Here is a 24,652-nt window from a genome sequence, read left to right on the forward strand (position 1 = left end):
TTGACATGGAAATAGCGGATCCTTCTAGTGCTAATGAAAAGATTATTCATTACTAAATGTGTTTGCCAGACTGGTGCCTCAAAAACTACACTCTCTAAGGCACAAGTTGTTCTTTCTTCTCTTTATGTTCTGTTTAGAAGAACAGGGTAGAACAGAATACAAAATGTGGTAGAGATGTTTTGCATTTGCAAAAATGTAATGAAGTTCATTAAAAATATGTATAAATCTGTTGGATGTACAATCATAGAATGACTTAGGCTGGATAGCATCTGTGGTAGTCACCAGGTTTGATCTGCCCCTTAAACCAGAGCCAGCTTTGAAGTTGTAATGGGTTACTCAGGGCCCCATACAGTCAAGTTCTGAATATCTCCAAGGACAGAGATCCCACAGTCTCTCTGGACAATGTGTGCCAGTGTTTGACCACCCTCATTGTGAAGAATATTTTTCTTGCTCTGACAAATGAGATTTTTAACCTGAAGTGTGTCTTTTTCAAAATATGAGCTGAGGTTGTCCAGACTTGCATTCAAAATGGAGAGACAGAAGACCTCTTTCTGCCTGGCCTCTGCCCCTCGGACTATTTGGTACGAGTAATCCTGCTCAGAATTGTTCTCCTCTTGGCACAGCTCATCACAACATACTGACAAGCAACTCTGCCATGGCAAGCTATAGGTCTATGACACCTGTACATAGCCTAAAAAAAGGATATGTGCAATAGTGTTCATTTTTGTGTGATGACAGTCTGAGGGAAACTTTTTGAAAAAGTGTTATGGATTCAAAATGCTGATTTCCATCCTATCTGTCTTGCAGGAGCCCAGTCCTGTAGAGTGTGCTGGGTGCTGATTTTTTTTTTTTTTTTGATGTCTGCTTGGCAAAATGTCAGGTCTTGTAAATAAGCCAATTTCTTGAATCTAATAAACTTTCTGTTGTCTGCTGTGCTCTGTGACAAGTGGGGTGGTTCAGAACAGGGGCATTTACAGAAATTGCACAGACAGAGTCACAAAGCCAGTAACTGGGGCCTTTCAGTGCCTCCAAGGTGAGGAAGGATTTTCAGAATTATACTTGGGGACTTGGGCACCTGGATTTATGAATTTTACTGGAGATGCCTCAGATTTTTGTAAACTATAGAGCCTAACCCATAGTCATTATTCTTATGGGGTAATTTTAATTTTTTTTTTTAACTTTTGAGAGGTATAAAATATTGTCAAACCTGCATTTTTGCGAAGTTAATTGACATTCTTAATAAACTCAAGTAAGCGTCATGTTGAGTGACCAGTTGTCTGTAAGAGCTGCTATAAACAACTGTAAACATGTAAACACTTGACATGCTCATCCTGAAATGTTATGTCAGCTAAAGGAACTTGAATGAAATGTCGGTCACACACAGTCCTTCAAATTCATGTTAAACCTGATAAATAAAACTGCATAAGAAAGACATCTTAATGAGCTAGTATTTGAAATATTTTTAGAGATCTAATGCAAAAAAAGAAAAAAGAACCCTTACCGCAATTCTAATACAATGGGATCCACCAATATTGATTAACAACATACAAGCACCTAGAATAACAGGTAGGTACTGCATATTGTTCTTGCAGTGTGTTGCGCCTTTCAAATCCCTGTCCGTGTGCTTCAATAACATACTGTTTTTATAATGTCCAATATAGGTTTTTCCTCTAAGGAGCCTAACAATGGCTTCTATTCCAGAACAGAAATGGCTTGTTGCAGGACAAAAGCCTTTTGTGAAGAGAAAAGCTTTTATACTCGGTTGTCTTTGTTCCCAGGCAGGCAGGCAGCTAGTGATATGCATTTGTTGGTTTACCACTTCAACACTGTTCCAGAAAGTGGTGCTCTTGGCCATGAAGCATTGGGGTTGCTCTTTATGGTTCGTCATCTGCGTGGCCTTCTGGGAAAAGAACTTTACAGCAATTCTAACTAACATTTATTGTACCTGTGCCTATAAATATGGGATGCCTGTCTACTAGATTTTTACTGGACCATTTCTAATGGTGACCTGAACTAGAATGAAGTGGACATGAACAAAAAGGAAGATCTTACTCAGCAGGTACGAGACTGACTGTGAATGATTGTTGAACAGATTTGCTGATATAAAATATATCAAGATTTCAGGTGAGTGAATATTTCATTGTGGATTGTGTGCAAGGCTCCTCATGCTCATATGTTGAGCATGGTCTAATTCTGAAGCAAATGCAGGTCAAAAATGCTTTTTGTTTAGGCCAAAGAAAACCCCATTTGCCTTAGGAAGCAAATCTAACATATTTTAAGTTCCTGTGCTGTTAATTTATAACTCTGTCAAAAGTAACAGAAATAGAGGTCTAAAATCTGGTCCCATTAATATTTGTGGGAAAACAGATTGGCTTCATTAATGTGAATGACAGCACTACAATCTGTGGACTAGAGTCTGACCTGAATGAGAAAATGACATTCTTGAATCAGGCTACCGACCTAAATAGAGGTGTTCAATTTCTGTATGAGTACGTTTTAATATATATTCTGGTCCTGAAGTTGTAACATATACTTTCAACAAAGTTGAATAAAAAAAAAAAAAAGAGTACCTATTATGTTGATTAGTGTCCAGAAGATCTCATTGTGAAAATGTGAAAGTAAAATTTCATTTAAAATATTGAGAAAGATATAATGTGGCTTCCAAATGATGGTGCAGGCAGACTTCCTGAGGCTACTAGATATTTTTATCAAGGTGAACAAATGGATACTTTATATGCCAGAGATGCACCTACCCAGTCATTGACTGCCTTCTGGACCATCTTTGTATATGAAATGAGTCACAGAAGTTAGACATAAAAGTCTTGTAGATCATTAAGTTCATTCCCTTGCACATGTCTTCCTGAGGATTAGTCAGCTGTTAAATGGATCCTGCTTTTAGATCTCATTTACACTTCCACAAATTGGTGATGACACCACCAGTGTACTTTTGTGGTCCCAAATCACTGAGAAGGCAGGATCAGCATCTTCATATTGAGACTTTCTCTTACTTCAGGGATTTTGGTTTACATGGTACAGGTGCCATAGTCCAAAGAAAAGTATTTGCAAATAACCTTGCCACAAAGACAACTCTGATGCTTTGAGGCAGTAAGAGAATCAATGATCCTGAGGAGCTCATCTAATAATTGCATATATAGTATGGAGGCTTTGGATGGGAGTGGCCAATAAAGGCAGACATCAGATGTGAAAATAAGTGACAATATTGTGAGCTGAACTCATTCCATTAATTTTCCCATTAAGTATGTTAATCATCTTGAGTATATTTAAAAGTTTCAAAGAGGGAAGGAGACTTTGCTTCTGCTTCTAACATTACAACGCATCTTACTGTGACCTATGGCAAGTCTGCGCTTCAGCTTCTCTAACTGCAAAATAGTCACATGTACCTAACATTTAAGCCACTTGCAGGTCCTTCCCTGGGAGGTGTTTGTAGCAGTAAATCACTCTCAAAGAACCACTTCATCAAGCAAAGTCACTGAGGGAGAAATTAGTCACAGCAGTGTCTTGACAATACGCTGTCATCATTGTGTCTCTAGCTTACAAGCCAGCGCTGTCTGTTTATTGTAGCACACATTGTTTTAGCACTGCACATGAGAGCCAAAACCTCCTTCTGTGTCTGGAGCTACTCCCTGGATATGTCTGTGTTGTCCTCCATATGACTTCATGGGCCAGATTCCCTCCTGGTACAAACCTGTGTAGCTCCAGGGACTCCAGTTAATTCCCAGGCACTAGATGATTTGTTCCTGTGTCCTCTGCTCCTTTGCTGCCTGGATACTGGGGGAGCAGCTGGGCAACGCTTTTCAGCTGTCAGGGCAAGGGGTGGAGAAAGCACTTGGGTACGGGCATACTTGCTTTATGGGCATTGTTGTCTAACGTCTTAAGCAGCATCTCTTCCTAAGACCCGTCTTCTATTTTTTTGAGATTGATTACCACATGGAAAGTTTAATTAAACTTGAGCTGTAAAGGGTAACAGCCAAAGTGAGTCAGAGAAAGTTCCTCAGCGTTTGCAGTTCCATAGCAATGGAAATACTTTGAGAAACTGTGTTACTTTGAAAGTAACAATGTGAGTAATATCACAAGTCAACACAATTTGAATGGTATTTTAAGATTTTTTTAGATTGGAAACATTTAATTTCTGTTTTTCAACATTGTTTCATATGATAGAAAAGACAAAGTCAAATGTTAGTGAAGCAGTTTAAGTTTTCATAAATAAAAAAATCAGCCAACCAAGCCATACCTGTTGCTGACTTTTTTGTTTAGGAGGATTTTTTTGGTTTCACATGTTTTCTAACTTAGTTATACCAGATTTAGACGTTCTTTGCAAAATGAATCTTTCATTCTTGAAAAATCTTTAGCAGCAACTCAGGAAGATCATCACAATTTGACCTCTTAACAATCAGTTAAAATAATGGCTAAAATGGGTTAATGACCTGAAACAAAAGAGAAAATGAGAATGTAACTGAGACCCCAGTGCATTTTGCTGAGTGGCTGCACCACTTTTTTGGGTAGCCAATAGCAGGAAAATTGGTTTATCTTGTTGATTGGACATACGAAAATCTCCTGCTAGAGTTGTACTTTGTGTCTTTCACCTTTTGCTGTGATAGAAGTCCTTCTACAGCTATTCATCTGCCGTTATCCAGAGCATCTTTTAAACTAACTCGCTTTATCCCTTTTTCCTTTCAAATGCTATAGTGTGAGTTTCTTTTTCTCATTTCTCTGTCTCTTTTTGGCAATAATTTTGAGAGCTTTATGAACCCTAATGGCATTTGCAGTCATGCCTGAGATCATGGAGCAAAGAAGAAGTAGGAGACAAATAGAAGGTCCCCTTTGTAGCTCTGACTTTGTCTCATAGAACATTACAGACATATTTTCAGTCACCTATAAAAGCCTTTCAAGGCAAAAGTTCAAGAATTTCCTTGGATTTTCACCTGTATTTCACACCCCAGAAATCTCAGCAGTTGTTATTCCTCCCAAAGGCAACAGTTTACATTTCCAAATGTTCTCAGCTTGCCGATTGGCAGGTTTACAGATGAACCGCAGTTTGGCAGTGTTGTATTTCATGATACAGTCAATGTTCCACTTCAGAGTTTGTACAAAGCCTAAAAGGGAAAACAAACGGATTAAGAAAAATTGCTTTAGATGTATGCTTTCTGATACCACAAGATATAAAATGTCTATCAGCTGTAGAAGCCTGATGGCATGCCACAAGTGGCATGTAATTGGGTTAAGTTGAGCGACCCATTTCATCTTCACTGTGCTGAAATATTTGCTTGCTGATATTGTCCTCTATTCTCTCCTCTTCCTATGTGCATGGTGCCCTAATATGCTGCTGTAATGGACAGGTGTAGCCCTTATTCCCTGTTGGTAGTCACAGGTGTCCACACTCTTGGGTACCTGAGGTGATACAGTAGGTGTCTGGTGAAGACAAGCAAAACTGTTATTTGCCTGAGTTGAGATTATCCATAAGGGGAAATGAAGCCGGATCCGTCTCTTACCTTCCTGCCTGTTGTAGGACTTGCAGTGGTCCACCTCTCCTGAAACCTTACCAGGCACGAACCGCCAGTGCAGAGGGAATTGGTGTACCAGCATGAGACGCAGTACTGGGGCAAGAAGTCCTGATGGAAATCGGAATGTGAGGGAGTACCAATATCTATCAGTGACAATTAACACCAGATGCATTTTTAGAAAGAAAAATCTGAATCTCACTTTTGTTGCATAATGTGGAAGACACTGTTTATATTGTGGACCTAATCATTATGGCAGGAATATTCAAATCACTACCTGGGTGTTCACTTGCTAAGGAAGGCAAACAAATTCTGAAACTTTCTAGACTTAGGGTGCCAGTAAATATTTGAAAACAAACAAACAAATATAGAATGATGCTGAAACAAATGCCGGCTAAAAGAGCTTTCAAGTAGCTCGAGCATCTCCTGTTACTGTTGTCACACAAAACCAAAAATATAGGAACATTCAGCAATGAAATAAAAAATAGTCAGAACTTTTGCCATATTACTAAAATCATAGAACCATAATACCATGACTGTTTTGCTTTCCTTTCAGCATGGCAGGACATACGGTTCCATGAAATTAAGCCACAATCTGTATCCAGCTCATTTACACTGTAACTCTTTCCAGATGTTTTTTTTTACTTAATCATCCCTGTCTTCTGCAGAAAAAAACCCCTTGCTAGAAATACAAAGTTAAGGAGTTATTTTGTAAGTCCTATTTCCTGGGTGCTCTCCCCTCTGTGCCCAGGTACTAGGTCTTTTCTGATGGTAAACACCATGTAAACTACTAGACAAGTAAGGCTGTGTCATAACTTATGAATATGACTCTCTTTAGTATGAAAGGATGCTGGTTCTTTACCTTTCAACAGACCTAACACTGTTTAATTCACTGCAGGAAATACTGTGAATGATTTCTAAATGAAAGTCCATAAATGTCTGAGTTTATTTAGAAATTAAAAATCATTCTCCTGCACGAAGTCACTGTGTGCTTTGTGCTGAGGACCTTAAGTAATGCATAGGTTGCTCTCTGTATCAATGTTAAGAGTTTTGTTCATTTGAAGGTAAAAATACTAGTTTTTGTTTAAGAGCAATGGGCACAGTGTCTCTTTCAGGTCTGTGATCAAAATGCAATGCCATAGCCTCAAGTTCTTAATGGAAAATAAACCCTTTGCAGACTACTATAGACACATTAGTTATTAGAGTTTTCTTCCAAATTAATGTTCCTATTAACAAATTTACAAGTGATCAGTCCTTACCCTGCTCATCTCTATTCAGAAGCAATGTGTTTTGGTAATGATTATAATGTGGGCATGGTACCTTGTGTTCATGAAACCATTTAGAATGGCTAATTAGGAGAACGCGGTTTTGTGATGTTTTGCTTTTGATACATGAACTCCTCTTTGACTGACTTCAGTATATAGGTGGTGTAAAAATGGATGTGCTAACCTTTTCCTCAGTCATTTTCTTGAACATTTTTCAGTGATCTACTGTAGGGACAACAGGCAAAAGCTTAGTCTAACATCAACATTTTTAATGGTTACCTTTAAGCAAAGAGAGTGGGAATACATTTTAAAGCAGAAATGCAAGTAGTGTTATAATTATGTTACTGGTTTTGAGTTATTCAAAGGAAACAAAAGAATTCTGAAGACTTCATAAAGTGGAAGTCAGGATACTTTAATGATGGCAACCTCTGCCACAAAGCATAATTAAGTAAATATGTTTTTATAAATTCATTAATAAATACAGTTGTTTTACAACTATAGCTTTCATAGCCGGAACTCTTCTCTCCTTTCTCCCCAAATTTTATACATCTAGAAATTTAATTTTATGTCTCTTTTATTTCAAAATTATTTAGGTTTGTCCATTTCGCAGACACTGGTTCCTCCACCCCTACTCTTTCACCCCACAGGTTTCATTTCCTGTATTACTAATGAAGGTGTTAAAATTCTCTATTAATTCTCCATTATAAGCAGTTTTTGTCTGCTTAGTTATTCAGAAAAGTTTCTTCATTACATTTGATAATGATGCAGAACCATAGGAATTAGGCCTATTCTGCATGGGTGAGTGTGTAGAGGTGTCACCAATACATCCAGAATTATTTAATAGGGTATTATAGGGTGTATCATAGGAATAGTAACAGCACAAGGGGTAACAGGTTTAAATTGAAAGTGGGTAGATTTAGCTTGGACATCAGGAAGAAATTCTTCATGGAGAAGGTGGTGAGGCACTGGAACAGGCATGAACGAAGCTTTGAGCAACCTGGTCTAGTGGAAGGTGTCCTGCACATGGCAGGGGGATTGGAACTAGATGATCTTTAAAGTCACTTCAAACACAAACCATTTTATGATGATAAACCCAAGCCTTTTGATGAAGAAATTGATTCATTAAAAACTGAGTGGTAAAACTGGGGTAAGCAGGGATTTCATTTGTGAATGAGCCAGTAAGCGTGTTTGATTGCAAGTGGTCATCACAACTATGTCCTTGTCGAGACACATGCATGGGAGTTACAGGCACAGGGTGGCCTGTCCTGACTATAGAGCTGCCAGCCAGCTGTCTTCTGTGCTAACAGCAATGTCCTGGGGAGTTTCCAAGGCAGCTCTAAGTACAGCACAATACAGAAATTTAAAGCAAGGGGGAGAGAGGTAGGAAATACTTCTGTGAGCTTGATGTTTGGAGAGAAGCCATAAGCCTTTTTTATGACTAGATAATGATGGAAAATAGCATAATGAGAAAATAGAGAAAATAGGAAGGAATAACCTAGAAAAAGGGAGGTGTTAATGATCTTAATGGAGGCCATGTAAGTGTTTCCTTCCATATGCACATCAGACACCGCTGCTGCCTTTTCTTCTACGTGCTTTTGTCTGCCAACAGGAATCTCTTTTGCCTTATCCAGGCTGCTATTCATTTGATTTTGTGTAGTTCCCTACTTCTTCTGGAAATTCAGAAATTGAAGAGACTGCAGATTATTAATTTCTGGGAAAGGTAAAGAAAGGTCTCATTCAGAGGGTAGCTCTTGATTTCCCAGTGTTTCCATGGGTGTCAATTTCAGCCCAACCCAAGCAAACCAAGGACTGTTGGTTAAGCTACTGAGTCTTAAATACATGTTTGAGTAGGTATTAATAAGCAATGTAACAATTTATGATCAGCTATGGAGTGATTTATATTTTGGTTAAACTATATTACAGAGTCTTTTTAAAGAATATTCAATCCCTACCTTAATAGTTTTTGAATTAATTAATCAAGCATATTAAATTATCTGCTATTTCTTAATTTGAAAGTATCTGGTTTTGATATCCTGTCCTTTTCCCTGTCACCGTCAGATTAATCACACTTCTGGTAGGATCAGGATACTTAGAAGGGATGATGATCCATACAGGTCTTGATATTCCTTGAGATAATGTAAGCAAATTAATTTTTGTAGTTGCTTTTTTCACCTTCTCCACATGTTTGAATGCATTTTAAAATCTGCTCCCAGCACAACAACATGAATCATATCAATAACATTTATAAAGGGAAACATCATCGTCTAGTTCTTTCCTGGTTACACATCCAAATAAGGTTTTTTCCTTTTGATCACTGCCCTGGAAGTTCAGTTATTTGGCCAAATTAGATCCTGAAATTCATGTAAAAGCTCTTTATTTTCAGGTTTCACTCACCACACTTAAAAGGATTGCCAGTGTTCTGTGTTTCAGGGTTATAAATTTCCTTTATAAATAGAAATGTTTTTAAAATGAGCAAGAATATATTTAAATGTAATTATTAAAATATGTTTTTTTCCCATTTAAAGGGTGCATGTTGGACAAATGTCACACACTGTATGTCTTATATTTTAATCTACTAAATCTTCCTGAAAACTGTGTTATGAAGGCATTTTCACCAATTTCCTTCTTAAACATAAGACAAAGAATTCAGTGAGATTTTAAAAGATATAAATAGCAGAATTTGAGTGTCAGTAAGTGTCCATAGAGACCTCCATCAGCAGGAAAAAAGTACTACAACGTAAATGTAGCAGGTGGTAGTACTCCATTGCCATGTTCTGTTTCATTCATGCGTATTTGGTTGTATATTTTATTGCTGGTTACAGAACACATCTGAAAGTGACAATGATGAAGTTGATGGCAACAATATATGTGGTTTCAGAAAGAAAAAGGGAGTCAGAGATCCTACAAAGCACATTCCTCCTTTAGAAAATGAGAAGATGGATCTGTCCCACACCTCAAAAAACCCAGATCCTTGTCCCTTTCAAGGAACAACTGGTCGCTTAGAACCACCATTAGACCAGCCTTTTCAAAACCTGACTAGCTTTCCTCCAGTACAGAAGGACAGGGGAGGTCATGAGGGTTCCCATACTGGCAGCGATGTGAAAGAAGACATGTCTGGAGAAACACAAGAAGTCCAGGAAACTGCTGATGCTGGGAAAAGAATAACAGGAAAAATGAAAGAGGAAATAGATACACCAGCTAAAATGGAGATGCCCATGGACGTGCAACCTGCGAGGAGCGCAGGGAAAACGGGGTACACAGAGGCAGTGCGCAGGGGAGAGGGCAGTGAGAAGGCAGAGAGTAAGCAAGAAGAACAGGGTGGGATGGAAGAGGATGCCAAGTTTCGTATGACCAAGACGAGTTCCCTGAGCAGTACAGTACCCACACAAGGAAGCGGCACTGCAGAGTCCTTCACAGGGCCACCTGACATTTCTAAACGAAGTTTGCAAGAGCTGAAAAACCTGCTGAATGAACGTCCTCTGCCTGCTTATGGGCCCAATTACAGTAGCCAGGGAGGTGGCACTTTTTCTCAGAAAAATTCGAAGCCACGGGAGAAAACAGCTGACAAGCAGGGCCGACCTTTTGAGACTATGAGTCCCCATTTTGGAGAGAAGAATCGAAAGTACTACAGCTTCCACAAGGAGGGAGTGGGGCAGCAGAGCACACCTCTCCTGGTCCTCAGCTCTGCCGGGTCTGATCAGCAGCAAATAGCAGGAAGCGACATCGATCAACTCATTCTGAGACTACCGGCAGCTTCGACACACGAGGAGAGCACGGCTCCTGATGTCCAGTTTGACTCCTCTGCAGGCCACGCTGGTAAGGGTATTTAAACATCACCTGCTGTCCTCTTAAAGAAAATGCTACCATTCTTTTGTGGGGTTTTGTTAAGCTGCAAACTTTAGTCAGAGCTGACGCATGTGAGAATTGACACCCGTGGTTTCTGTGTGATTGGGATGGATCAGAAGTTGTATGCTACGCCTATGCTGCTTTTTTTTTTTTTTTAAGGCATTTAGGAAGCCCAGCTGCCTACCAAAACCTGACATGAACAAGCGGCCATGTCTTTTTCACTAAAACTGAAATATTTCCTCATTTAAACAGAGCTCAGGCAACATTTCTCAAAGGTCTGCTAGACACTGCAAAGCTCTGATGGTGTCTGGGCCTCTTAAAATTTCCTTTTTGTTAGCATTTTCGACAGTGGAAATCACTCCCATGTAGAGATGATGCTTTCAATTATCTGTCCAGTGAGAGGACTGGAATGCAAAATCATCTAATATAAACTATAGGGGAAGAAAAGCAAATGAAGTAGAGAATTTACACTTATCTTCATGCTGTTCAATAAGTCCATTTTGGAAGTGCTTATAGAGCCAATTAATTGCTACTAATAGGCTGTGGTCTCTTTGAAACTGTAAAGGTTATACTTTTGGGCTAGCAAGATCAGCAAACTGAAAGCTACCATTAGCTATGATAATGTAATGGCTTTGAGCAATTAGTTGTTTTGTGTCTATTCCAGGAAGCACAGAAACAACAATTTGCCATTTGGACAGATATCAGATTAATAAATTTCCAGGAGCATGAAGCTCCAAACATATTATCAGCTTTTCAAGGTAGATATCTTACCCTTTGTCTTATTTCACAAGATAAAAGAAATATGAATCTTATCTCTTAATTGATAAAATAACTTGTCCATCATTAAACGCATAATAAAATATAATGGTAGCAATTAAATTTGTACAATATTTAGTTGTCCTGCTTTATTTAAAGTCTTCTTTCAGATGGGTAGAAATATTGCTATACATACTCAGAAAACAGACAGTTTGAATATATCAAATGTTGTTAGCTACAGCAGGATTTCTCAGTAGATATATTGTGTTTCCCAGTTTGAACAAGTCTGAACAAGAGATCCATGAACATTATCAGTGCTAACTCAGGGCACTGCATGAGAAATAAAAAAGCTTTGAAAAGATATTTCGTGCTCAAACCACTCACTATTCATATCTATTAGAATAGAGAGTGTAGAGAATTATTTCTCAGCCTACATTCATGCTGTTCTCTTTCCAGATTTCATTGTTTTTTGCATTGCTGAAAGGCTGGTGAAATACATTTTCAGATCTAAATTGCTACTGTTTTCTCATTACCTGCAAAATCACCAAATACATTTTAAAATATAGGAATAACTATTCTTTGTCATAACACCATTTACAAGGTACAGGTAAATAATGAGATTAACTGTAGATTCCACAGGGAGATTTCAACCCAATTTTACTTAAGTGAAGTGGCTAATCCAACCTTATTGCCTAGTCAGTACAGAAAGACAGGCATTTTTTTTTTCAAAGAGATATTAAGAGTTGATGAGAAATTGACCTCTGGAGGTGTGCATATTTTTCCACTCAATAGGGAAGATGTGCCATGATATTTCTTTAGATTATTTCCCTGACTGTGAAATACCTTAAGTTACTGGAGGTTAATCCTACTCTGTATCACTGGCAGTAGCAATGACTGTAGGAAAATTATAGGTGAGAACTAACTATGAAGGGAGGTGGGTAAAAACTCTTTTGTCTCATCAGAAACAAATCCAAACCCAAAAGTTTTGGGATCTCATGAGATTTGGATTCCACTTGGCTCTGACCAAACGAACTATAGGGGTCAGTGTGTGTTTCCAGTAATAAATGGAATGCACAGAAATAGTTTCTACTTTATTACAAATGCAAGTGGTTAAAATTTAAATTTCATTGAATGCGTTCAGTAACTCAACTGAAGAGAAGAAAGTTTTAGATAACATTCTGGAGTCTTTAATGAGCCTTTCCATAACCAGTATTTCATTGCTATTGGTGAAAATTTATGATTGATAAGATAAAGTTCTAAATGTTTTAATTTTTATGACTAAAATATTATCCTGAATATTTCAGTTACCAAAGTGCCTGAAGAGAAGTCTTTGGTCTAAATATACCTCAACACTAAGTAGATCTGAAATACAACCTCTTGTATTTTGCAAGTTTTCAAATTTATGAAATTGCTCAATTCCAAAATCTTGATCAATTTTTTTTTTTCCAGACTTTTGATTTAATAAATACACATAAAGAAGTAAATTGATCTCTTCCTCTCTTTGTTTCTTTAGTATGGAAATGAAGTAGGAGAGCACTGAAGTTATATGACTACACATACATATATGATTATTACATAAACGGTACCCAGCGTATTTACTTAGTTACTATGTTGAGCACTGTGCACATCTGGATGCCATGGCCAAAGCAGGAATATACCTTATTGTTACAAAAGTACACAGTTAAGGGACAATCTCTAGAGGTCAGCAGTAGAAAGGCTAAGACAAGTAGCTGAACTCTACTCATGCAGCAATATCTTGCCATAAGGCGGCAGCCCAGATGGGTTTGCCCCTGCTCTGCCTGTTGCTATGTTTCCATTGCTGTAGCCACCCCCACAGGGCATTTGCCACCATCCATGAGTCTGTATAGAGTGAAAGCACTGGCCATTCCTCTCGTTCAGCAATGTCCAAAGCCAGCTGGGTGGCTTTCACCTCTGCAAACCGACTCAATTCACGTTTTCCTTCAGTAGTCTCTGAAACTTGTTGGGTGGGGCTCTGCACAGCAGCTTTCCACCTCCAGTATTTCCCTACGATGCGTCAGGACCCATCAGTAAACAGGGCATATTGCTTCTCATTTTCTGGCAACTGGTTGTACAAAGGGGCCACTTCAGCACATGTCATCTCCTCTGTATGTACAGTATATATAGCATATAATGTAAACGTATGTTGACCTCTCTGAACTCAGGTCTTACCACATGCTGTTCGGCATGATACTGAATTAGGGTATTTATACTATGGTAGCCAGAGAGGAGGCCAAAGAAACTCACTTTATTTGAGCAATGTGAAGTTCCAAGGAACATGATACACCACACTCTTGGGGTTCTCTTTGTCACAAGGGAATGTCGCGTGGAATCAGGCTGTCACCTGAGGCTTAAAATTCCCTTTGTACATCTTGACCTGTGGCTGGGGACAAAAAGGTTGAGTGCAGACTGCAGAGCTGAGCCCCCAGAAACCTAAGCAGATCCAGGAGCAGGTCCTGTCAACAGGGCTCATCTTCTTGAGCACACATCAAGTGAGGCCATATAAATATGACCAGGATGTGATCATGAACTGTAGGAGGGAGAAGGAAATTTATGAAGAAAGGAAATATGACTTAGCTGTAGTTGCAGACATCAGTAGCTACCTAGTGACTGTTTCAAATGCACAGAAAAAGGACAATTGAACATTCCAAGAATCACATGATAGGTTATGTGGGTGCTGACCCCAAGCACTAAGTTCCTTTGCTAAGCTCTCATTTTAAAGAAAAGCATATCAAGTAGCTACTAACAGGCTGTCTTTCATACTAAAGAGTGGACTTCATCAGTCCTACAAGCAATTCCTTTTTCCATTACAATGAATAACCTCATGTTGTAATTCTTAACTTGTTTGAAGTGTTTATTTTTTGGTAATAAGGCAGTTTTAAAGGACAGTACCTGGTATTTGGGGGCAGGAATATGTAAAAGATGACTTTAACAAAACAAAACAAATTTTTTTAATATTTCTTTTTCAACATTTTGAACTCAACTTGAACATAGCAGGACTGAAGCTTAGCTGCTTACTAAACCTTCTCTGTCGTTATTTTATATTGAAGAAACCATCATATTTTGTCTCTTTCTTTCCTTTTCCCTCTGAACTGAGCTATACACAACTTGCTATTTTTCTTACCTCACAAGCTCTAAGAGCAGCTATTATTCTTTAAAGCAAACCACAACTCTGAACTTCTTTATCTTCCATCCCAATAGCTGAGATCTTCCTGCTCTGCGACTCTGTGTGATTTTTCCATTTTTCCCCTCAGTCTATACAAAACAAAAATGCTCAGACAGCACTTCCATCCTATCTTTCTGATCTATTTTGTCCCCTTATGGGTGAGATCCAACTCATCTTTCTCTGGTGCCTATAGTAAGTTAGTCATCCTGTGACTGTGAGAGGAAGAGGTGTATCCAGACAGTAATTCTTGACACCCATTGGAGATGTTTACATTCTTTCTAGTAACAGTGAAATATTTTTACTGTCTGCCTGCCTAAGTTTCTGGTATGCTTACATATTTATTCCCCTGTCAGAGATCTTGCAGAGGAGCAAAAAATAAGAGGTAAGAAACACCTTTTAATGTACTTGAACTGAGAAATCAAATACTTTACTGACCTATTAGTAAACATTTTTGGCAAAAATTTTTTGGGTAAAAAATGTAAATTATGTAATTTTTTCAACTGAAAATTCTTCTGATCTCTATTCACATCAATAGTTCTATTCAAATGTAAGTGAATACTCATTTCTAGCTTCCATGTTAAAACCCAGATGGGAATAGAAAAAAAGGATCTTAAAATACTAACAATAAGAATGATGTTGAGCACAGGAAAAGCTGTCACTTGAGGTTTCAGAAATAGAGGCTGTTAATGTTTGAAGACAAATGTGAAAACAGTAGGTAACAATCTCTACAAACCAAGTAGTCTGGCTGTTCTTAAATACACAAACTGGAGTCCTGTAAGGATGAACAAGCATATTTAAATTAGTACTGACAGGAATTTTGATAGGATTGAGGAGTGTAGGTGTGTGATTACCCAGTGGGACTCGTTGCCAATGGACATCATCAGCAGAAGGTATAAATTTTTATAAAGGCAGTCAACATTCACGTAGATCTTCAGAGTACCATGTGTTAGATTTCTGAGGATGAAGAAGAAATTAAAACAAATTCAGATATTAACCCTTCTGGTCCTAACCACAAGACCACTTTTTCAGTGAGGAACTGCAAAACCCATTCACTTTCAGCAGATTATTTTGCAAAGAATGCCTTGCCTTTTGTGTTAATAGCGTATACCAAAGACAGCTCTGGCGTGATGAAACACTGACTTGACTGACATAGAAATTCCTACACTTGTAAGAATTTTTATTTCCCTACCACTGTGAGACAGTCACAGGTGCCACAACATGCCGCAGAGCAGAGGGATGTGTGCTCTGATGCAGCACTGGACTCAGGAGTGCCCTGATGCCATTTCAAGGGGCATGGGGAGGGTGCGCAGCAGCTGCATGTCTGCAGCAGCAGTGTTTCAGGGGGGAGCACATCTGACACAGCTGAAGGCAGAGTGGGAGGAAAATATTTGTGTTTGGAGTCTGCCTGCTGGTGTCTGCTGTTATTGCTTGACATTACATTGGTGGTCGTGTTTCTCAGTGAAGAGTTTGCAGTAATCCTACTTTTGTTAGGTCAGCCTGTTCCTGTCATTGTCGAGTCCCCTGGCAACATGTAGCATGTTCTTTTCATTTCATCAGTTTGACACAGTCACCTCTTATAGAGCTGAGAAATTGTTTGCCTTCGATGCAGTACGATTTAATAAGGGACCATGGGAAAGGATGTCTTTGAGCAAGCAGATGATGACAGATTGATCTGGGACATATGCACTTTCTTCTGTTGTGAAACTTTGCTGCTGCTTAGAAGATGAAGCTGATGATAACTATTTGTCCTAGCCTGATATCAGCTGCCCTCAGCAATCTAAATGATTTCAATATTAATAATTTAAGAATGGCACCACTCTTCCACTCAAAATAACAATAATAAAATTTGTATGATATTCAGTTTTTTTGTAATGTTTTTCGTTTTGCATTATTAATCTTTCTTAAAGATCTGAAGATAATTTGTTTATATCTGTAGATATTTTGTAGTAACTACAAAGGAAAATGAGTAATACTAACTGTTTCTCAGTGGCAACTTAAATGGGAAATACAGATAGAACCATAGAAAAACAAACATTAAGTGCTTTTTAGTGTACTACTGATTTCATACAGATATCTAAGGATCTGTATGTACCTTTCTACTTTAAGAAAGATGGCCAGCCAGTGTTTATATTTGATTTTTAAAATGAAAATCTGAGCATCTTGTGAAATTTGCATATGTATTTCCATAAGTAGATTTTCTGAAATGAAAATAAAAATGACATGACTTTGAGAGGCCCAGAGAGCTAGGGAAACAGTTATAATCATGAACACAATCCTCCTTCCTAAGAATGTGAGACTATTAGACTGTGCATCTAAATCAGACCTGTCTAATACTTACTTATTAGCTTCTATATCTCCACTAACTAATGTTTTGAATAATGACTATGAACTGGGAAAAGACAGAGTACACAGTTTGCTACTATATCTTTCCAAACTTTTGTCATCATTGGCTTTATGGACTTTGTCAGTGATTTATTTAGTGGCTACCAAGAAATCTATTTTGGCACCTGTGCTGAAGAAAAATGCTGTCAGTAGTTATTCACTAATATTATTTAAGAAAAAAATTACCTTTCATATTTTCAAAATCCTTCAGAGATTTTAAGTCACAGTGATATATTTCATCTATCATTCAATTTACAGAAACATTATTTCAATGGGAAAGGTACCTGCAAATTATATAAAATATGAACTGCCTCAAAAAGTATGTGAAAGCTGCAGGAGTGTTTCTGTTAATTCTAACAAGTTTTGGATAAAGGCTATTGTAAACGCATACGTATCTGTCTAGATACCTAGCAGGCTATGTAGACTGGTATATAGTCTAATTTTAGACTAACACTAGACCAACATATACATTTTAATCTCATTATTTAGAAAGATCTCATTAGTCATAACAAGTCCCAACTGGAGAAGATAAACTCTTGCTTCTTCAGTCAATCATTTTTACTTGCTTAATGTTCTTTAAAAAACATCATTTTATAAGATTTTTCTGTTAATTTATGTAATTTCATATAATCTAATAATGTATTTATACATGTATTCAAATAACTTATCTTGAAGGCTATATAGATAAATAAAATCTGGAAAATTGCCTACTATTGATAGATATTTAAATTAAGTATATTTGTAGCTTTACTTTTAAGCTACTTTATACATAATTATTATTAATGCATATCACCTTTATGTTTTTATTAGATATTGATTTTATATAATTTATTTTTCTTAGGGCTACTGATTGAAGAATTACTTTAATCAGAGTAATTACTTTAAAGAAAGAATTTAAAGAATTACTTTAGTCAGGGTCAGAGTTAAAACTGTTGTTTTTCATGAAATATATGTTTTAACCTGAAAAATGTTTGTGGAGTAGATGCAAATTTAACTGACAACATTTCAGGGTATTGTAAGAAATAACTGCAAAATTTAGATCAAAAGTTGACAATATTCTGGTGTCAAGGGTTACACTCAAACACTTCTTTGAATAATATAAAGACATTAAAATCTCCACATGATAGGTGGTAGACACTATCTTTGCACAGGAAATTAAACATGTGTAAAATAAGGGATTGAGCACTGCTTTTACAAAGTCAAAACTTCAGGCTTCTGTCCTTAGAGCTGAATAAAATGCTACTGATAGCAAGATTGTCAGATTTTTTTAAACTCTATTAATCTAATGAATAGCCACAGTTTATTAGCTTTTAATAAACTTCCTGATAGGTTCATGAACAGGTCAAATCTACTAAACGTCAGTGCACATTTATGTTGTAAAACAATGTTATGGAATAACTGAAGTGGTATCCAAATAACTATTACTGAGAAGATGTGTACAAGACAAGGCCACTTTACATACCCTCCCTGCTCATTGTTGTGTTTTGGCAGCATCTGTAACAGAGTGAGTGTTACACAAAATATTTTAACAGGACTTCCTTATTTGATGCACATCTTTTAATGGACATAGTGCCTTAGTGTTTATAGAAGACACAGGATAAAAGCTATTTTCATAAGCAGCTTCTCTTTGATGCAGGCCAAAGGGAAAGGTGTCATGAAGAGAAGTGGTTCCGACAAAATTCCTTTCTTTCTTGCTTCTACCTTTTCTATTTTTACTCTGTCTTCCTATGGACTCTTACTTTTCCTTACAATTTTATCCTGTGCTTTCACATGTCATTCCTCAGGGACCACTCTTATTAACTTCTTACTTTACTGACCTAAAGTATCCTTGTCACCTTCTTAAAATCTGAAGCTGGTGAATGCTCCAATAATATTTAAAGGCTTTGAGAAGTCTATGAGTGTGGATTAATTTGCTTTCTCCTCAGGGAATAATCAGACAGCCTTGTGCTGAACTAGCTGGAGAGCTATCTTACAGCCTTACAGTTGGTAGTCCTACATGCCCTGAAGGAAAGGTCAAAAAAAGAGGTTTTTGTGCCTGCTGGCTACTGCTAAAGGAGATACAGTCTTGTTGGGGTACTTTGGTACTGGAGAGATTTGGATTGCTCCCACCAACCTTCGTAGAGCCTCAGCATGAAGCCTTTAAATTCTCCTTGAAAGGCAGGGGTGAATGCTTGCTGCTGCTGATCTTCCACTGTGGTTCTGAAAGATCTGCAAAAATTCTTCTGGTCATATTCTCGGCCTCCTTGGAAGAATGGAGGAACTTCATCCCAGAAATGTAGAAAGAAATATTTTTTCACATTTTTCTGTATCTTAATATCAAATTTTACCCTTGGTCTAGTTAATTTAATGTACTACATGGAAATGAATACCTTATGTAGTTTAACTTGAATAATAACAATATATAGACACTCAAAAGTAAAATAGGCTGAGAGATTGAGAAGTTTGTGAAAGTCACTGTGCCTAGATCTCTGCTCCATTACAGAAGTTACATGCAGATGTTACCGCTTTCATTTCAAGAAGTTTATACAGTCCTACAGCTGCTGTAATACAGTTAAGACAACTCCATAACGGCAAACACATAAATGTATAAACTTCTCCTAAAATTCTGCTTCCTGTGGTGGAGAAGACTGCAGGCCCCCCTCAGGAGTTCTTGAGAAAGGTTTAGTAGTAGACAAGTGCCCTTTCTGTCATGTTTCTGTATCCATACACTTTTCAAAGGCATTGAAGAAATATAGTGTCTGAATTCTATCATATTTGAGTGGAAAATAGGTATCCAGCTGCTATTTCTTCTCCTAAAAAACCCCAACAAAACAGTTGAGGTATCCTTCAGAAATTCCTGGTTTACTGCGTGATTCCCCTCTGTTCTCTTACCAATATTAAAAAAGCATTTAGACCATTGAAAAAAAAAAAAAAAGCATAATATTCTATATGGATCCTTAGGAAAAAAAGAAGTGTTCTTATTTACAAAAATATTTTACGATCCATACCTTTTTCTTATTTTTGTTTTTGCTCTCCATGTTGCAGTTTCCCACTATTGCACTTTTAATTTAAGAGAACAACTTGTATTCCAGCATTCATTATTTTTTTGACGTGCTCATTCCTCTTCACTTGCAGCATCCAGCAGAGAGCCTGATGTAAACGGCCTCGGAAGTCCAACTCTCCTTCACCTGTTCTCTCATATTGAATTTATTAAGCAGCAGATGGCCAGGGACAGCATACAGTTTGTCAGATTTGAATCAATAGACCTCCATGGTGTGTCAAGATCAAAGAATATTCCTTCTCGATTTTTTCACGTAAGTTTTTTGGTTTCTAGCTGTACCTTTATATAATTTCATGGCCCTGTCCTTAATTTATATTTTATATATTGTTTTCATAGTGAAGGCAGAAACTTGAACTTAGAACAAATTACCTGTTCCCTCCAGTTTTTAATGTTTCCAAAGGATCTGGACTTTTTTTCATCACTGCAATCGTCTATTCCTCTGTACCCCCTAATAGTAAACTAATTAAATAATGCTAGTAATTTCAATTCTTTCAACTTCTAATAATCTCTTTCCTCAAACATTCTTTTTCGTGTCAAATGCATTATAAAGATTTTGTTTTACTGAACATCAGTAGATTGCTGAAAGAAAGAAGTAAACCCTAGAAGAAAGGAAACAATGAAAATCACTTTGGCTGTGAGAAATTTTATGGCCATGAATCATGTAAAAAATTAACATTGGGTTGGAAGAAGATCTAATAAAAATATCTGCCATATTGGTGATTCAGGAAATAAGGAAGCAGTCCTCACTGTGTTTATCCTTGTCTGATCAGCCTTTCCAGTATATTGCTTCTGTGATACTTCATGCACATAACTACAATATACTTTCACTCACATATCACTGTGAACATTTAAAGCTTTACTGAATGATCACAAAAAAAGCTATGAGCATGGAAAGATGTAGGGCACTTTTGTTTCAAGTTTCTTCTAAAGCCTAAGCCATGTTTTTGTTATTTCCCTTTTAGATATTGCTAAACTGCAAACTGTATCCTCTAGATACAATTTGCTCTCTCTGATGTCATTTGGATTTTGTAAAAACAAACTTTCAGTCGTTGTAATTCTTGTGAGGGGTGGTAGGTTAAGGACAGCTCAGACATGTTGGAGCAATATTCACCAAACTGAGCAGTTTTGGTTATGGGTGTCACACAGGGAGAATTTCTACCACTCGACTGCCACCTACTTCAGAGAAGGCAGACTTTATTTATTTATTTTAACAGGATACACCATAAGCAGTTTGAAGTATTTCAACAATTTTCCAACTGGATAGGCAAAATTTTGCCTTTTTTCAGCTCCGATCTTGCCCCTTTTTATGTTTGTTCTGTCTCCTCTGCTCACTCAGATGGTAATCCTTTCCCTTAGAAAAATAAAGGTAAGATGTAAACATGAGCCAAATTTCACTTGATAGAACTTGGAATTGTGGTAGTTTTCATCAGCGAAAGATTGGAATGTAAGGTAAGTTGTAAAGGTCCTTGTTTGAAGGTAGATGATCTTTCCTTGGGGTCCTATCTACATTTCATTTGTGTAAGCTGAAGCTCTCTGTTCAAATGGAGAGGAAAGTATAATTATAAGTTTATCCTGTTTGCTTCCTAGAAGGGGAGTACTGCAACACTGGAATAATTTCTCACTTGGAAGCGCTTCCCTCCATTTTAGTCCCAAACTTATTAAGTCCAGAAAGTGAGAACTTTTGTTTAAACTTTCCATCTGAAAAATAGTGAGGTATAGAGTTGTGGTACACGAAAAGAAGTCACAGCCTCAATTCGTATTGCCATGAAACTTGTGTGGTCACTTGGATCTATGTAAAGGAAATGGTCAGAAAATAAGAAAGCCTCATATAGTAACTATAGATGGAAATTTGACTTGCAAAGTTTGCACCTAGCTGGTGATGCCCATGATTGTATAAAGGCACCATGCAAGATAGGTGTTGATAATTTTTTCAGTTCTTTATGGAAATTTAAAAAATGGTAATTGGGATACTTGATGCCAGGGTTTTTATACCAATCTTGTAGAAGGTTGTTCTGATTCATAATGGCATAGTGGCTGGCTGTTGCCCTTCACTTTAGTGATCCCTGTATTTTAGTGTTCTTTTAGGAGAAATATTATTGTTTTTACTGAGAATCTGAGTTTTATGCATTTTACATGCATAAAAAAAGTGTTGAATTATTTTCTCATTTACTAATCTGTCATTCTGCTCTGTGTTTAGGAGAAAGCAATTCATGGTGTTGCAATGCCCAGAAGCTATCTTGAGCTGACCCTGTATCCTAAAGATAATGAATTAGACTACATAAATGCAACCAATTTTAATTGTGACATAATCCTGAACCCGGATTTATCAACATTTCGAATTCTGCCCTGGACTGAGCAGACTGCGAGAGTGATATGCGATTCCTTCACCGTGCTGGGCAACCCGCTAATGACCTCACCGAGGCACATTGCCAAGAAACAGCTGAGCCAGCTTCAGGACAATGGCTTTTCTCTGCACTCCGCCTTCACTTATGAATTTTGTATTTATGGCATTACTGAGGTTGTAAATTCGAAGACAATATCCTTTCCCGCAGCCACGATACTAAATAACCATGACCAAACTTTCATTCAGGAGCTCATTGAAGGAATGTATTATGCTGGTGCCAACATTGAAAGCTTTTCTTCTTCCAGTGGGCCTGGGCAAATGGAGATCACTTTTCATCCAGCATTTGGCATAGATGCTGCTGACAGTGCCTTCACATTTAGAACAGGCATTAAAGAAGTAGCTAAGAAATATAACTACGTGGCTAGCTTTTTCTCGGAATCAGGATTCTACAATTCAGGGGCTCTGTCACATAGCCTGTGGGATTTGAATGGTCAGAAGAATTTGTTTTCTGCTGGTTATGGAGTGGAAGAGCTCTCAGATATTGGAAAAAATTGGTTATCAGGTCTCTTGGCACACACAGCAGCTATCAGCTGCTTGATGGCTCCTACAACCAGCTGCCGTAAGCCTTATTCTAAATACAGTAAAGAATCAAAAGAAACTGTAAATGCAAAATGGGCATATAATGACAACAGCTGTGCCTTTAATGTCAAATGTCATGGTGGAAAAGGCACTCATATAGAGAATAAATTAAGTTCTGCTGCAGCAAACCCCTACCTGGTGCTTGCTGCTACTATTGCTGCGGGTCTAGATGGAGTAAAGAGAGGACTTAGGTATGATGAGATGCTTCAAGAAGAAAATCTCACTGCTGATCTGAAACATGCGTCAATCCCTCTGAAATTAGAAGATGCTCTTGTTGCACTCGAGAAAGATTCGTGCATTAAGGAAGCATTAGGTGAAACTTTTGTCCGATACTTCATTGCCATGAAGCATTATGAGTTAGAAACTGAAGAAATGGATAGCGAAAGGAATAAATGCCTGGGGTATTTTATTTAAACGGAGCACTCTTCTGTGGTGATGCTGTGTGAATGCATACAGTGAATGGTTAAGAATCTTGAAATAAGTAAATACATAAAGATGTTTTTAATGCTTTGGGATTTTTTTTCCTCATTTGTATAGTACATGGTGATTGTATTTTATTGTCTGTGAACAGTCAGGACAGTGCAAAGCTGATATTCGTGAAATATCATTAACAGGCTTTAAAAAAACAGGGTTTTTTTTCAATTTAAGTGAGCAAACCTGCTGATAAAAAGAAGAAAAAGGCAACTGCACAACTGTATTAGGAGTCCATAATGTGCAGAAAAGTAGGAATAACTACTGGGGGCAGGGGGATGGGGGGATGGTGTGTGGGTGCAGGAGAACTGAGGAAGGAGGGGAATTTCTTCAGCATGGTTATGGGATTTCTCCCAGCCTGTTCAGTAGCTGAAGGGTTGCTAAGCCAGAAGAGTCTGAATTTGATTTAAAACTTAGGTTAGAATGTTGAACACTGTACAGAGTGGGGCAAAGGACTGAGGCTGTAGAACTTATGGTCAGGAATCAGTATCTTAATGGGCACAAATAAAAAGACAGGAGGCAATATAAAATAATCTCTACATCAAGAATTCTGCTGCTGAACGATGTTTCCAAGAATCACAGTGGATAAAGATACTAAAAGAAGTCTGGTATTATGTATGTTTTGATAATTATTAGGTTAATTCAGAGTTGAATGGCAAATGAGGCGAAAAAGAACAAAGAAGACAGAGAATGAAGAGTTTAAACTGGACTTTATTGGGAAACCTGTTCTTATCAAGGATGGAGAAGATGACTGTGAAGAGACAAACCGAAAGATTAGGTTAAAACTAGAAAGAATGACTGAATATCATGAATTCAGAGAATGGCAAATCATGGTTAAAACAGAGGAAGAGAAGACCCATCCTAAAATTAGAAATGACAGTTGGTCTAAAGAAAAATAAAGTTTTTGAAATGGCAGGAGGTGGGTTTTAGATTTACTCTCTGTTTTTGTTACTGTTGCTGCTGTCATCCTTTACTATTAAAGATAACCCTTGTTTCATACGCCACCTCCACATTAAAGTGATTTCTGATGTTCTTTATCTTGTCACAGTATTTTGATCTATGTGTAGAAATTTGTGAGTGTTTGGTCATCAGTGGAGTGAAAACAAGATTAAGTCAATGCCTTTGTCAACTTGCAGAACTAGAAGGTGAGAACAGAAACCTGGTAGTTGCCTGCTGATGGATCTTCCACTCACCCTACAGAGTATT

The 24,652-nt window shown here is 37.6% G+C and overlaps 1 protein-coding gene across 1 annotated transcript; it reads left to right on the forward strand.

The window, feature by feature from the left end:
* The first annotated feature begins 2,029 nt into the window (after positions 1-2,029).
* On the forward strand, positions 2,030-23,389 carry LGSN (lengsin, lens protein with glutamine synthetase domain). Its single transcript, XM_010149671.1, has 4 exons — positions 2,030-2,059; positions 9,607-10,600; positions 20,067-20,245; positions 22,190-23,389. The coding sequence occupies exons 1-4, from the start codon at positions 2,030-2,032 to the stop codon at positions 23,387-23,389; spliced, it is 2,403 nt and encodes an 800-aa protein (XP_010147973.1).
* The last annotated feature ends 1,263 nt before the right edge of the window (positions 23,390-24,652 follow it).

The sequence above is a fragment of the Eurypyga helias genome, unplaced genomic scaffold (assembly GCF_000690775.1).
Source record: "Eurypyga helias isolate BGI_N326 unplaced genomic scaffold, ASM69077v1 scaffold6214, whole genome shotgun sequence".
Classification (NCBI taxonomy): Eukaryota; Metazoa; Chordata; class Aves; order Eurypygiformes; family Eurypygidae; genus Eurypyga; species Eurypyga helias.

Bases quoted from the DNA above. Each gene is read 5' to 3' on its own strand.
- LGSN (XM_010149671.1), top strand. From the start codon at position 2,030: ATGAACAAAAAGGAAGATCTTACTCAGCAG. The intron at 10,601-20,066 runs GTAAGGGTATTT...CTTCACTTGCAG, and splicing joins CTCCTCTGCAGGCCACGCTG to CATCCAGCAGAGAGCCTGAT. The intron at 20,246-22,189 runs GTAAGTTTTTTG...CTCTGTGTTTAG, and splicing joins TTCCTTCTCGATTTTTTCAC to GAGAAAGCAATTCATGGTGT.